Source organism: Ranitomeya variabilis, chromosome 3 (genome assembly GCF_051348905.1).
Source record: "Ranitomeya variabilis isolate aRanVar5 chromosome 3, aRanVar5.hap1, whole genome shotgun sequence".
Lineage (NCBI taxonomy): Eukaryota > Metazoa > Chordata > Amphibia > Anura > Dendrobatidae > Ranitomeya > Ranitomeya variabilis.
Genome location: NC_135234.1, coordinates 746,084,357 through 746,099,683, shown reverse-complemented (window position 1 = coordinate 746,099,683; position 15,327 = coordinate 746,084,357). Strand labels below are relative to the sequence as shown.

Sequence of the window (15,327 nt, the reverse complement as noted above, 5' to 3'; positions counted from 1 at the left end):
AGACACTATCCGAAAAATAACAAAACGCACCCCATTATAAAGGAATCACTAGGAACATAGCCACTACAGATGTAACTGCCATCTCCCTAAGGCTGCATTCACACAGTGCGGGACGACCTAGTGCCGGCGGAAGTCGGGCAGATCCTGGAGTGAGTCATGGGACCGAGTATGCCCTATCCTCATTGATTTTTTTTTTTTTGGATCAGGCCCAGCCTTTAAAGTCTATGGGGATCAGTGTAAAACGTATGAAACATGTAAGAAATGCTTTGTACTTTGGAATTCCATCAGTGTTTAACCGATACATTGCCAAGTCAATGGATAATAAAATAAAATAATAAAATAAAAAAGGTTTAGAACAGTTTACCGAATAAAAAACAAAAACACAAAATTGGACAGTACTTTGATGCAATTTGTGTGCTGTCCCTTTTTCATGGACTGTGATAGGAGAGGCTTTTTTTTTTTCCCGCAAGAGAAAACCTGATGAAAATCTAGTAAAAACTCACAAATCGATGACAGCAAGATCATAAACAGCGTTGAAACTGATTTTTTTGCGCACAATTAAAAATAATAAAATAATAACCGATATGAATGAGCCCTAACTATTACTCTGGGACAGACAAACCATCACACACTGCTGACTGACAGGCCCTGAAACAGACAAGCTGGCACACGCTCAACCACTGATCGAGTGAGCAAACACACAAAGCAAATTCCTGCTGCACTTTACTAACACAAAGGTCCGAATTACCCGAGTATTTCAAGCCAATATCATCCAATATGTACCTGACCGTCCTGATAACAGAGTCAAACCTGGACACACCGTTTGTCCTGGACACACTGCCTGTTACCGGGACCTTTATAGGAGTGAAATGCACTATCCATGACTATCACCAGGAATACAGGAGCTGGGACTGGTTTTAGCAAATAAGGTGTATAACTTAAAAGGATAACACACAATGAAAATGTTACACACCTTTACAGAATACATTATTTATCAACTTCATCTGGCTTTTAAAAGATTAGTCTACTAAAATAAATATATATATACTTTACAACACTGGGCTCATAGTGGTGATAAACCAAAAACACTCACCTACCATACTACCACAGCTCCATGATGCCCCCCACAAGAGCAAGCCCAGAACATTTCAGGGGACACCTGTAATTGTACAGAACAGTGCTAATATATAAAAGGGGTTTCCTTTCTGTATTTAACCAGCGCCATGGGTCTAGTTTTAAGAAGTTTTTCCTTCACAGCGGACAACTCCTCTGAGACACCTGATAGAATGGGATTCTTTGGGATGTACTGCACAGAGGTAGCTTCCACGAAAAAAGATTTCCATAGAACCAAAAAAGTGGTTTTGGAGGAAATACTGCACACTTTGCATAGGGTTAAAATCACCAGCACAATTTGACAAACCACAGAATTAAAGTTCACACTATTCTCCAGTGTGGAAAGATTTTGTGAAATGTATTTTACAATCATCAGTCCATGCTAGAGCCAACTTGTGTTTTAGGATTTTTTTTCCCCCCTGCAGCAAATTCTGGTAAATCAGACAGGATTTTGCAGCAATTTGACGATAATCACAGAAAACAGCAACATGTGCGTGCATCATTATAGACTATGATGACACAGGGGCATGGCTTGGTACCAGCCATACCTCTGCAGTGAGCCATGTATGTATGTACTCATCATAAGGGCAGATTTCCATCCCTAAGTAGTAATTAAACTTTCTGCTGAATTGCAGCAAGATGAGTTTTTGCCGCTATACAAAGTGTCAAAGAAGATTGCATTACTCCATTATGCCATAAATCAGCATTTGCCGAGATCAGAATCCTGTCCTAGGGACATCATTTATACACTGATCTATAGCAGATACACAAAAAAAAATATATACATTTTATTCTCAACTCAGCTCAAAAGAGTGGCAGTTTGAGCAAAGTAATAAAGGGGATTTTTCCATGGTGGCATTAAGCACTTCTGCAAATCTTCAGCACTTGTCAGTTCTGGTAAAACGGTCTGATCAAACTTACATTTTTCACTTTAGTTCAAACAAAAAAAGTGCTTCACTGTAGAAATAAAAAAAAAAAAAAAAAGCTTGTAAAGAAAGAACAGTCAGACCTCGTAGCTACATGTAATACATATTCAGGTACACTGGGACTATTAATCACGGGGGTGTTCAGAGATTCATGCTCCATTTCTTCTAGGTCCTAGACAATGGCTTTGACTAGAATACATATAAGCTGATATCGGAGCTCATTTTCCAGACACTGACAGCTGTTTGTTAAAAAACAATTGCAGTGTTAGTGCGCATAATTTCTGGTACAGTAACAGCCATGAAAAGGCGGCTTTCATCCACTAATACACTGTATGAGTCTGCTGTTAGGAGAAGAAGAGAATCATTATTATTAATGCGTAGAGCTCCAATTAACCAATAATGGTGCCACAGTTAACAGCCCAAGATTAGTAATGTCCATACCTGCACTAAAGCAAAGTACGGCCCTGTCCTACAGACAAATGTTAGGTGTCAATGGATACAATCTTTGAAGATTGTAACTGAAAACACATTCCAGATATAGAAGTTAAAATAGAAGTGAACTCCAGTAACCCGGTTTTTCCTCCTTTGGAGAAGTCAGCAGTGAGTAGGAATGTGGGAGCTGAGTAAGATTCTGACGCAAGTATGAATCACAGAAAACAAAAATACAGATTTTCCATGTATCCTGTGTTATAGAGCAGCTCGTACCACAACACTGTCGGCCACCGCTGAGCTCAAGAACAAGATGGATCCAGGAGAAGAAGAGGAGAACCAGATGGATCCAGGAGAAAAAGAAGAGAACCAGGTGGATCCAGGAGAAGAAGAAGAGAACCAGGTGGATCCAGGAGAAGAGAACAAGGTGGATCCAGGAGAAGAGAACAAGGTGGATCCAGGAGAAGAAGAAGAGATCAAGGTGGATCCAGGAGAAGAAGAAGAGAACAAGGTGGATCCAGGAGAAGAAGAAGAGATCAAGATGGATCCAGGAGAAGAAGAAGAGATCAAGATGGATCCAGGAGAAGAAGAAGAGAACAAGATGGATCCAGGAGAAGAAGAAGAGATCAAGATGGATCCAGGAGAAGAAGAAGAGATCAAGATGGATCCAGAAGAAGAAGAAGAGATCAAGATGGATCCAGGAGAAGAAGAAGAGATCAAGATGGATCCAGGAGAAGAAGAAGAGATCAAGATGGATCCAGGAGAAGAAGAAGAGATCAAGATGGATCCAGGAGAAGAAGAAGAGATCAAGATGGATCCAGGAGAAGAAGAAGAGATCAAGATGGATCCAGGAGAAGAAGAAAAAGTGGATCCAGGAGAAGATCGAGCATTGCTCATGGGACAAGTTTATTATTCCCCCGATCTGCAACTTCTGCTGAACTACTACTCCCAGTATGCCTTGACAGTCTGAGTTTGGCAAAGCATGCTGGGAGATATTTTCCCAAATGGAAAAACATAAATGAATTACTGATTCATGAGCATTTAAGAGATTTGGATTTAAGCGAGAAAACAAGTCATCGCCTAAAGGCAATAACGCCTGCAGACCCCTAATCTTTGACAACCACTTTAAATTACTTGTTTCTATCCTGCCTTAGTTTCCCCAGATCTTTGTGCCTATGATTCTAGATGAGGGAGTGCTATGAAGACTAGGTCACACACAGATCAATGTGACTCTATAGCTCTTCTAGAACTACAACTCCCAGCATGTGGCTGTCATGGCGTAGTGTGAAGATGTGCAAAAGCTGTAGAAATACATTTTAGTTGGAGCTCTGTATCCATAGGTCTAGATTACCGTTCGTTCAGATGAATTGTGGACTCTTTTTTTCAAGTAGATCTGCTACAAAATACAGGTAAAATAAGTGTGAACATACCCCAACAAGGAGTTTCCAAGCCTTTGCTGTTTCCTGACCTTTTTATACTCACAAAAGCATAAAATAAACACTAAGTAATCAGAAGTGTACACAGCAATAGGACACGGCTACACGGCTTACCTACAGCTGGGGAGGACTATCCGCAGCAGATCATGGAGTGTTTCGTCACTGAGTCACACGTGTTTATAAATAAGGTAAATAGCTTACGGTACAATTCACACCAGGCAGTAACACAAGCCCTAGACTAAGGAGCCGTGGAACAGGTCCATGATCTCAGAGGAAACATTCTCAGAACGAGAAGGGAACTGAACACCAGACAGGTGACTACCAGGAAAACACAACTCTGCTCTGATCCAGGGGCTATAGGGTTACCCTTTACCCACAGGATACATCGCCAACCTGGAATAGTGCCCACTGCCGTGCCAGGCTACCATGACTAATGCCCACTGCCGTGCCAGGCTACCTGCCGCAATGCCCACTGCCGTGCCAGGCTACCTGCCGCAATGCACACTGCCGTGCCAGGCTACCTGCCGCAATGCACACTGCCGTGCCAGGCTACCTGCCGCAATGCCCACTGCCGTGCCAGGCTACCTGCCGCAATGCCCACTGCCGTGCCAGGCTACCTGCCGCAATGCCCACTGCCGTGCCAGGCTACCTGCCGCAATGCACACTGCCGTGCCAGGCTACCTGCCGCAATGCACACGGCCGTGCCAGGCTACCTGCCGTAATGCCCACTGCCGTGCCAGGCTACCTGCCGTAATGCCCACTGCCGTGCCAGGCTACCTGCCGCAATGCCCACTGCCGTGCCAGGCTACCTGCCGCAATGCCCACTGCCGTGCCAGGCTACCTGCCGCAATGCCCACTGCCGTGCCAGGCTACCTGCCGCAATGCCCACTGCCGTGCCAGGCTACCTGCCGCAATGCCCACTGCCGTGCCAGGCTACCTGCCGCAATGCCCACTGCCGTGCCAGGCTACCTGCCGCAATGCCCACTGCCGTGCCAGGCTACCTGCCGTAATGCCCACTGCCGTGCCAGGCTACCTGCCGTAATGCCCACTGCCGTGCCAGGCTACCTGCCGCAATGCCCACTGCCGTGCCAGGCTACCTGCCGCAATGCCCACTGCCGTGCCAGGCTACCTGCCGTAATGCCCACTGCCGTGCCAGGCTACCTGCCGCAATGCCCACTGCCGTGCCAGGCTACCTGCCGCAATGCCCACTGCCGTGCCAGGCTACCTGCCGCAATGCCCACTGCCGTGCCAGGCTACCTGCCGCAATGCCCACTGCCGTGCCAGGCTACCTGCCGTAATGCCCACTGCCGTGCCAGGCTACCTGCCGCAATGCCCACTGCCGTGCCAGGCTACCTGCCGCAATGCCCACTGCCGTGCCAGGCTACCTGCCGTAATGCCCACTGCCGTGCCAGGCTACCTGCCGCAATGCCCACTGCCGTGCCAGGCTACCTGCCGTAATGCACACTGCCGTGCCAGGCTACCTGCCGTAATGCCCACTGCCGTGCCAGGCTACCTGCCGCAATGCCCACTGCCGTGCCAGGCTACCTGCCGCAATGCCCACTGCCGTGCCAGGCTACCTGCCGCAATGCCCACTGCCGTGCCAGGCTACCTGCCGCAATGCCCACTGCCGTGCCAGGCTACCTGCCGCAATGCCCACTGCCGTGCCAGGCTACCTGGTGTCAGGCTGGCAGGAGAGTGCTACTGTAAGTAGAAAGGGGTCACCCAAACAGAAGGCAAAGTACCTACCTGGTTGAGGCAGTCCTCGCCATTCGCCTTGGCATCCACCACCACCTCCATGACCACCGAGTCCGGTCTGGTCACATAGCACAGCATGGCAGCACAGAGGGAACCTTCTCTCTATGGATAAAACTATATAAAAAAATAAAACCTCGTGCCCCTTCCTAGGAGCGGCCTGTGTGCAGCCGGGCACCCCCTGAGGGTATCTGCATGGAGAGGAGGGAGCGCAGGAAGGCGCCAGCTGCCAGCAGCCTCCACACAAGGGAATGAAGAGTCCGAGCAGACCGTCCCCGTCTGACTGGCACATAAGCCCTCCCTCCGGTACAAGGCACGCCCACTCTCGCTCATTGGCTGCTGTACTAGAGCCTGCACTAGAAGGGCATGCGCACTGGCTTACACTGAAGCCCGGAGCTGAGAGGGAAGATCGGGAAGTGCCAGCGAGCAACAGAATCATCGGCCCTGGAGAAATGTCATGCGTGTGAAGACACCTGGTGGTCACAAGGAGAACAGCTGGTATAGCACGGTAACAGGGAAATAAGGACTAATATTAGTATACTAGACTAGATGGTGGCCCGATTCCAACGCATCGGGTATTCTAGAATATGCATGTCCACGTAGTATATTGCCCAGCCACGTAGTATATTGCCCAGCCACGTAGTATATTGCCCAGTGACGTAGTATATTGCCCAGTGACGTAGTATATTGCCCAGCCACGTAGTATATTGCCCAGTCACGTAGTATATTGCCCAGTCACGTAGTATATTGCCCAGCCACGTAGTATATTGCCCAGTCACGTAGTATATTGCCCAGCCACGTAGTATATTGCCCTGCCACGTAGTATATTGCCCAGCGACGTAGTATATTGCCCAGCCACGTAGTATATTGCCCAGCGACGTAGTATATTGCACAGCCACGTAGTATATTGCCCAGCCACGTAGTATATTGCCCAGTGACGTAGTATATTGCCCAGCCACGTAGTATATTGCCCAGCCACGTAGTATATTGTCCAGCGACGTAGTATATTGCACAGCCACGTAGTATATTGCCCAGTGACGTAGTATATTGCCCAGCCACGTAGTATATTGCCCAGCCACGTAGTATATTGCCCAGCCACGTAGTATATTGCCCAGCCACGTAGTATATTGCCCAGCCACGTAGTATATTGCCCAGCCACGTAGTATATTGCCCAGCCACGTAGTATATTGCCCAGCGACGTAGTATATTGCCCAGCCACGTAGTATATTGCCCAGCCACGTAGTATATTGCCCAGCCACGTAGTATATTGCCCAGCCACGTAGTATATTGCCCAGCCACGTAGTATATTGCCCAGCCACGTAGTATATTGCACAGCCACGTAGTATATTGCCCAGCCACGTAGTATATTGCCCAGCCACGTAGTATATTGCCCTGCCATGTAGTATATTGCCCAGCCACGTAGTATATTGCCCAGCCACGTAGTATATTGCCCAGTGATGTAGTATATTGCCCAGCCACGTAGTATATTGCCCTGCCATGTAGTATATTGCCCAGCCACGTAGTATATTGCCCAGTGACGTAGTATATTGCCCAGCCACGTAGTATATTGCCCAGTGACGTAGTATATTGCCCTGCCATGTAGTATATTGCCCAGCGACGTAGTATATTGCCCAGCGACGTAGTATATTGCCCAGCGATGTAGTATATTGCCCAGCCACGTAGTATATTGCCCAGCCACGTAGTATATTGCCCAGCCACGTAGTATATTGCCCTGCCACGTAGTATATTGCCCAGCCACGTAGTATATTGCCCAGCCACGTAGTATATTGCCCAGCGATGTAGTATATTGCCCAGCCACGTAGTATATTGCCCAGCCACGTAGTATATTGCCCAGCGACGTAGTATATTGCCCAGCCACGTAGTATATTGCCCAGCCACGTAGTATATTGCCCAGCCACGTAGTATATTGCCCAGCCACGTAGTATATTGCCCAGCCACGTAGTATATTGCCCAGCCACGTAGTATATTGCCCAGCGATGTAGTATATTGCCCAGCGATGTAGTATATTGCCCAGCCACGTAGTATATTGCCCAGCGATGTAGTATATTGCCCAGCCTCGTAGTATATTGCACAGCGACGTAGTATACAGCACAGAGCCTCGTAGTATACAGCCTTAAAATAAAAAATAAATATATACTCACCTTCCAAAGGCCCTTTGAAGTCCTGGCCCTGTGTGTGGTGCATGCGGCAGCTTCCGGTCCCAGGGTTGGTATGAGCGCAGGACCTGTGATGACGTCGCGGTCACATGGCCGTGATGTCATGGCAGGTCCTTCTTCCATACCATCTTTGCCACCGGAACGTGCTGCTTGCATGGAGCGGTCACCGGAGCGTCGCGAGGAGCGGGAAAGGCGGCGGAAGGTGAGTATATAATGATTTTTTTTTTATTATTATTTTTAACAGATGTTTTTACTATTGATGCTGCATAGGCAGCATCAATAGTAAAAACCTGGTCACACAGGGTTAATAGCGGCGATAACGGAGTGAGTTACCCGCGGCATAACGCGGTCCGTTACCGCTGGCATTAACCCTGTGTGAGCGGTGACTGGAGGGGAGTATGGAGCGGGCACTGACTGCGGGGACACATCATATTGATATTTCCAGCAAAAAGATACCTCGGATTATAATACTGTAGTCAAGTACACTAATCAGAAGGTGCTATAGTGGTATCTAAATTAGTACTAATGGGAAACAGGTTCAACGTGAAAGCAGATATTTAAACATACAAAAAGACACGTATGCAAGAACAATGATAGAAAACTTTATTAGTACATATAAAAAGTCAGTAAAATATTGTAGCCAATAGTGCTTAGTGAGCCAAAAATAGCAACAAAAGGCGTCACCAACAGGAGGGCAAGATATTAACAAAAATAAATAAATAAACACATAGCAAGACCACAATGGGATGAATAGGAAAAAAGGGATCGTACACAAAGGGTTAGTATAAAATAGTTACCAGAGATAAATATAAATAAGTATAAATATATACCCCAGTGTTAGGAACCCAAAAATCCTAAATATGTAAACAATGATGGAAATGGATTCTGGACCATGGGTAAGAATAAAGGTGCATAGTGTAAAGACTTAGGGGAAAAAAAAAACCAAAAAAAAACCACAAGCCAAGTCCTAGCTACCCAGGTACATAAAACCCAAATGTACAACTAAATCAATGTGGTCAGCATAAATAAGTATGAATGAATCTTACCAGCACATGTGTGGAGACGCCGCAACCCCTATGCGCATTTCGGCAGAGTGCCTTCCTATTTATGCTGACCACATTGATTGATTTAGTTGTACATTTGGGTTTTATGTACCTGGGTAGCTAGGACTTGGCTTGTGGTTTTTTTTTTGTTTTTTTTTCCCCTAAGTCTTTACACTATGCACCTTTATTCTTACCCATGGTCCAGAATCCATTTCCATCATTGTTTACATATTTAGGATTTTTTGGTTCCTAACACTGGGGTATATATTTATACTTATTTATATTTATCTCTGGTAACTATTTTATACTAACCCTTTGTGTACGATCCCTTTTTTCCTATTCATACCATTGTGGTCTTGCTATGTGTTTATTTATTTATTTTTGTTAATATCTTGCCCTCCTGTTGGTGACGCCTTTTGTTGCTATTTTTGGCTCACTAAGCACTATTGGCTACAATATTTTACTGACTTTTTATATGTACTAATACAGTTTTCTATCATTGTTCTTGCATACGTGTCTTTTTGTATGTTTAAAAAACTGACTGCGGGGAGTATGGAGTGACTAATCGGACTGTGGTCGTCGCTGATTGGTCGCGGCAGCCATGACAGGCAGCTGGCGAGACCAATCAGCGACTTGGATTCCATGACAGACAGAGGCCGCGACCAATGAATATCCATGACAGACAGAAAGAAAGAAAGACAGAAGGACAGACGGAAGTGACCCTTAGACAATTATATAGTAGACTAGATGGTGGCCCGATCTAACGCATCGGGTATTCTAGAATATGTATGTATGTATATAGCAGCCACGTAGTATATAGCAGACAAATACAGGGAGTGAGGGTGATGGGGGGATTTATTATGTGTGGGGAGAATTGGAGTGGAGATGGGGTTATTTATAGTGTGTGGGGAGAATTGGAGTGGAGATGGGGTTATTTATAGTGTGTGGGGAGAATTGGAGTGGAGATGGGGTTATTTATAGTGTGTGGGGAGAATTGGAGTGGAGATGGGGTTATTTATAGTGTGTGGGGAGAATTGGAGTGGAGATGGGGTTATTTATAGTGTGTGGGGAGAATTGGAGTGGAGATGGGGTTATTTATAGTGTGTGGGGAGAATTGGAGTGGAGATGGGGTTATTTATAGTGTGTGGGGAGAATTGGAGTGGAGATGGGGTTATTTATAGTGTGTGGGGAGAATTGGAGTGGAGATGGGGTTATTTATAGTGTGTGGGGAGAATTGGAGTGGAGATGGGGTTATTTATAGTGTGTGGGGAGAATTGGAGTGGAGATGGGGTTATTTATAGTGTGTGGGGAGAATTGGAGTGGAGATGGGGTTATTTATAGTGTGTGGGGAGATTTGGAGTGGAGATGGGGTTATTTATAGTGTGTGGGGAGAATTGGAGTGGAGATGGGGTTATTTATAGTGTGTGGGGAGAATTGGAGTGGAGATGGGGTTATTTATAGTGTGTGGGGAGAATTGGAGTGGAGATGGGGTTATTTATAGTGTGTGGGGAGATTTGGAGTGGAGATGGGGTTATTTATAGTGTGTGGAGATTTGGAGTGGAGATGGGGTTATTTATAGTGTGTGGGGAGATTTGGAGTGGAGATGGGGTTATTTATAGTGTGTGGAGATTTGGAGTGGAGATGGGGTTATTTATAGTGTGTGGGGAGATTTCGAGTGGAGATGGGGTTATTTATAGTGTGTGGGGAGATTTGGAGTGGAGATGGGGTTATTTATAGTGTGTGGGGAGATTTGGAGTGGAGATGGGGTTATTTATAGTGTGTGGGGAGATTTGGAGTGGAGATGGGGTTATTTATAGTGTGTGGGGAGAATTGGAGTGGAGATGGGGTTATTTATAGTGTGTGGGGAGATTTGGAGTGGAGATGGGGTTATTTATAGTGTGTGGGGAGAATTGGAGTGGAGATGGGGTTATTTATAGTGTGTGGGGAGAATTGGAGTGGAGATGGGGTTATTTATAGTGTGTGGGGAGATTTGGAGTGGAGATGGGGTTATTTATAGTGTGTGGGGAGATTTGGAGTGGAGATGGGGTTATTTATAGTGTGTGGGGAGAATTGGAGTGGAGATGGGGTTATTTATAGTGTGTGGGGAGATTTGGAGTGGAGATGGGGTTATTTATAGTGTGTGGGGAGAATTGGAGTGGAGATGGGGTTATTTATAGTGTGTGGGGAGAATTGGAGTGGAGATGGGGTTATTTATAGTGTGTGGGGAGATTTGGAGTGGAGATGGGGTTATTTATAGTGTGTGGGGAGAATTGGAGTGGAGATGGGGTTATTTATAGTGTGTGGGGAGAATTGGAGTGGAGATGGGGTTATTTATAGTGTGTGGGGAGATTTGGAGTGGAGATGGGGTTATTTATAGTGTGTGGGGAGAATTGGAGTGGAGATGGGGTTATTTATAGTGTGTGGGGAGAATTGGAGTGGAGATGGGGTTATTTATAGTGTGTGGGGAGATTTGAGGACCCAAAATGAAGAGCAAAGAGGGAGATGAGGGACATATACAGTGCCTTGCGAAAGTATTCGGCCCCCTGGAACTTTTCAACCTTTTCCCACATTTCATTCGTCAAACATAAAGATACCAAATGTAAATTTTTGGTGAAGAATCAACAACAAGTGGAACACAATTGTGATTTTGAACTAAATATATTGGTTATTTTAAATTTTTGTGGAAATTCCAAAACTGAAAAGTGGGGCGTGCAATATTATTTAGCCCCTTTAACTTAATACTTTGTTGCGCCACCTTTTTCTGTGATTACAGCTGCAAGTCGCTTGGAGTATGTCTCTATCAGTTTTGTACATCGAGAGACTGAAATTCTTGCCCGTTCTTCCTTGGCAAACAGCTTGAGCTCAGTGAGGTTTGATGGAGATCGTTTGTGAACAGCAGTTTTCAGCTCTTTCCACAGATTCTCGATTGGATTGAGGTCTGGACTCTGACTTGGCCATTCTAATAACTGGATATGTTTATTTGTGAACCATTCCATTGTAGATTTTGCTTTATGTTTGAGATCATTGTCTTGTTGGAAGACAAATCTCCGTCCCAGTCTCAGGTCTTTTGCAGGCTCAAACAGTTTTACTTCCAGAATTGTCCTGTATTTGGCTCCATCCATCTTCCCATCAATTTTAACCATCTTCCCTGTCCCTGCTGGAGAAAAGCAGGCCCAAACCATGATGCTGCCACCACCATGTTTGACAGTGGGGATGGTGTGTTCATGGTGATGAGCTGTGTTGCCTTTACGCCAAACATATCGTTTGGCATTGTTGTCAAAAAGTTCGATTTTGGTTTCATCAAACCAGAGCACCTTCTTCCACATGTTTGGTGTTTCTCCTCGGTGGTTTGTTGCAAACTTTAACCCCTTTCTGACATTGGACGTACTATCCCATCGAGGTGGGGTGGGCCCGTATGACCAACGACGGGATAGTACGTCCAGCGCGATCAGCCGCGTTCACGGGGGGAGCGCGGCCGATCGCGGCCGGGTGTCAGCTGATTATCGCAGCTGACATCCGGCACTATGTGCCAGGAGCAGTCACGGACCACCCCCGGCACATTAACCCCCGGCACACTGTGATCAAATATGATCGCAGTGTGCCGGCGGTATAGGGAAGCATCGCGCAGGGAGGGGGCTCCCTGCGGGCTTCCCTGAGACCACCGGAGCAACGCGATGTGATCGCATTGCTGCGAGGGTCTCTTACCTCCTCCTCCTCCTTGCAGGCCCGGATCCAAGATGGCCGCGGCATCCGGGTCCTGCAGGGAGGTGGCTTCACTGCGCCTGCTCAGAGCAGGTGCCGGGAAGCTTGAACTTGTGCACCTCAGATCGCCGATCTGACAGAGTGCTGTGCAAACTGTCAGATCAGCGATCTTACACTATAACATCATGCCCCCCCCCCCCTCGGGGCAATGTTATAGTGCAAAAAAAAATATTCACAAGTGTAAAAAAAAAAAAAAAAATTCCCCCCCCCAAAAAATATATTGTTCCTATAAATACATTTCTTTATCTAAATAATAAAAAAAACAATAAAAGTACACATATTTAGTATCGCCGCGTCCGTAACGACCCAACCTATAAAACTGTCCCACTATTTAACCCCTTCAATGAACACCGTAAGAAAAAAAAAAAAACGAGGCCAAAAACAACGCTTTATTATCATACCGCCGAACAAAAAGTGGAATAACACGCGATCAAAGAGACGGATATAACTAACCATGGTACCGTTGAAAACATCATCTTGTCCCGCCAAAAATGAGCCATCATACAGCATCATAAGTAAGAAAATAAAAAAGTTATAGTCCTCAGAATAAAGCGATGCCAAAATAATTATTTTTTCTATAAAATAGCTTTTATCGTATAAAAGCGCAAAACATAAAAAAAGACATAACTGAGATATCGCTGTAATCGTACTGACCCAAAGAATAAAACTGCATTATCCATTTTACCAAATGTGGAACGGTATAAATGCCCCCCAAAAGAAATTCATGAATAGCTGGTTTTTGGTCATTCTGCCTCACAAAAATCGGAATAAAAAGCGATCAAAAATTGTCTCGTGTCCGAACATGTTACCAATAAAAATGTCAACTCGTCCCGCAAAAAACAAGACCTCACATGACTCTGTGGACCAAAATATGGAAAAATTATAGGTCTCAAAATGTGGAGACGCAAAAACTTTTTTGCTATAAAAAGCGTCTTTTAGTGTGTGACAGCTGCCAATCATAAAAATCCGCTAAAAAACCCGCTATAAAAGTAAATCAAACCCCCCTTCATCACCCCCTTAGTTAGGGAAAAATAATAAAATTAAAAAAATGTATTTATTTCCATTTTCCCATTAGGGTTAGGGTTAGGGTTAGGGTTAGGGCTAGCGTTAGGGCTAGGGTTAGGGTTTGGGTTTGGATTACATTTACGGTTGGGATTAGGGTTGGGATTAGAGTTAGGGGTGTGTCAGGGTTAGCGGTGTGGTTAGGGTTACCGTTGGGATTAGGGTTAGGGGTGTGTTTGGGTTAGGGTTTCAGGTAGAATTGGGGAGTTTCCACTGTTTAGGCACATCAGGGGCTCTCCAAACGCGACATGGCGTCCGATCTCAATTCCAGCCAATTCTGCGTTGAAAAAGTAAAACAGTGCTCCTTCCCTTCTGAACTCTCCCGTGCGCCCAAACAGGGGTTTACCCCAACATATGGGGCATCAGCGTACTCGGGAAAAATTGTACAACAACTTTTGTGGTCCAAGTTCTCTTGTTATCCTTAGAAAATAAAAATTTGGGGGGCTAAAAATCATTTTTGTGGGAAAAAAAAAGATTTATAATTTTCACGGCTCTGCGTTGTAAACTGTAGTGAAACACTTGGGGGTTCAAAGTTCTCACAACACATCTAGATAAGTTCCTTGGGAGGTCTAGTTTCCAATATGGGGTCACTTGTTGGGGGTTTCTACTGTTTGGGTACATCAGGGGCTCTGCAAATGCAACGTGACGCCTGCAGACCAATCTATCTAAGTCTGCATTCCAAATGGCGCTCCTTCCCTTCCGAGCTCTGTCATGCGCACAAACAGTGGTTCCCCCCCACATACGGGATATCAGCGTACTCAGGACAAATTGTACAACAACTTTTGGGGTCCAATTTCTCCTGTTACCCTTGGGAAAATACAAAACTGGGGGCTAAAAAATCATTTTTGTGAAAAAAAAATTTTTTTTTATTTTCATGGCTCTGTGTTATAAACTGTAGTGAAACACTTGGGGGTTCAAAGTTCTCACAACACATCTAGATAAGCACAAACAGTGGTTCCCCCCACATATGGGGTATCAGCGTACTCAGGACAAATTGGACAACAACTGCTGGGGTCCAATTTATCGTGTTACCCTTGTGAAAATACACAACTGGGGCTAAAAAATCATTTTTGTGAAAAAATATATATATATTTTCACGGCTCTGCATTATAAACTGTAGTGAAATGCTTGGGGGGTTCAAAGCTCTCAAAACACATCTAGATGAGTTCCTTAGGGGGTCTACTTTCCAAAATGGTGTCACTTGGGGGTTTTAATGTTTAGGTGCATCAGTGGCTCTCCAAACTCGACATGGTGTCCCATCTCAATTCCAGTCAATTTTGCATTGAAAAGTCAAACGGCGCTCCTTCCCTTCCGAGCTCTGCCATGCGCCCAAACAGTCGTTTACCCCCACATATGGGGTATCAGCGTACTCAGGACAAATTGCACAACAACTTTTGGGGTCCAATTTCTTCCCTTACCCTTGGGAAAATAAAAAATAACAAATTGCAAGCTTTCGAGACTACATACGTCTCTTCATCAGGCAAAGACTAAAACAAATTCTGAAGAATCACATATTTATGCACAACATAGTAGGAAAAAAAAAAAGAGGGGTAAAAAAACCATGGATAAGACAGGTGGCATGAAGCAGAATTACCATGAGTGATAAACAGTTATGTCCATAAATGTT

General features: G+C 45.3%; 1 protein-coding gene across 1 annotated transcript in view; it reads right to left on the bottom strand.

Annotated features, from left to right (window-relative positions):
* The window catches only part of LOC143818590 (E3 ubiquitin-protein ligase MYLIP-like), a 34,412-nt gene extending 28,490 nt beyond the window's left edge, over positions 1-5,922 (bottom strand). The window contains exon 1 of the mRNA XM_077299850.1: positions 5,651-5,922. Within this exon, the coding sequence (XP_077155965.1) occupies positions 5,651-5,737 (87 nt within the window). The 5' untranslated portion in view covers positions 5,738-5,922. The remainder of the gene's footprint in view (positions 1-5,650) is intronic.
* Positions 5,923-15,327: the final 9,405 nt, after the last annotated feature.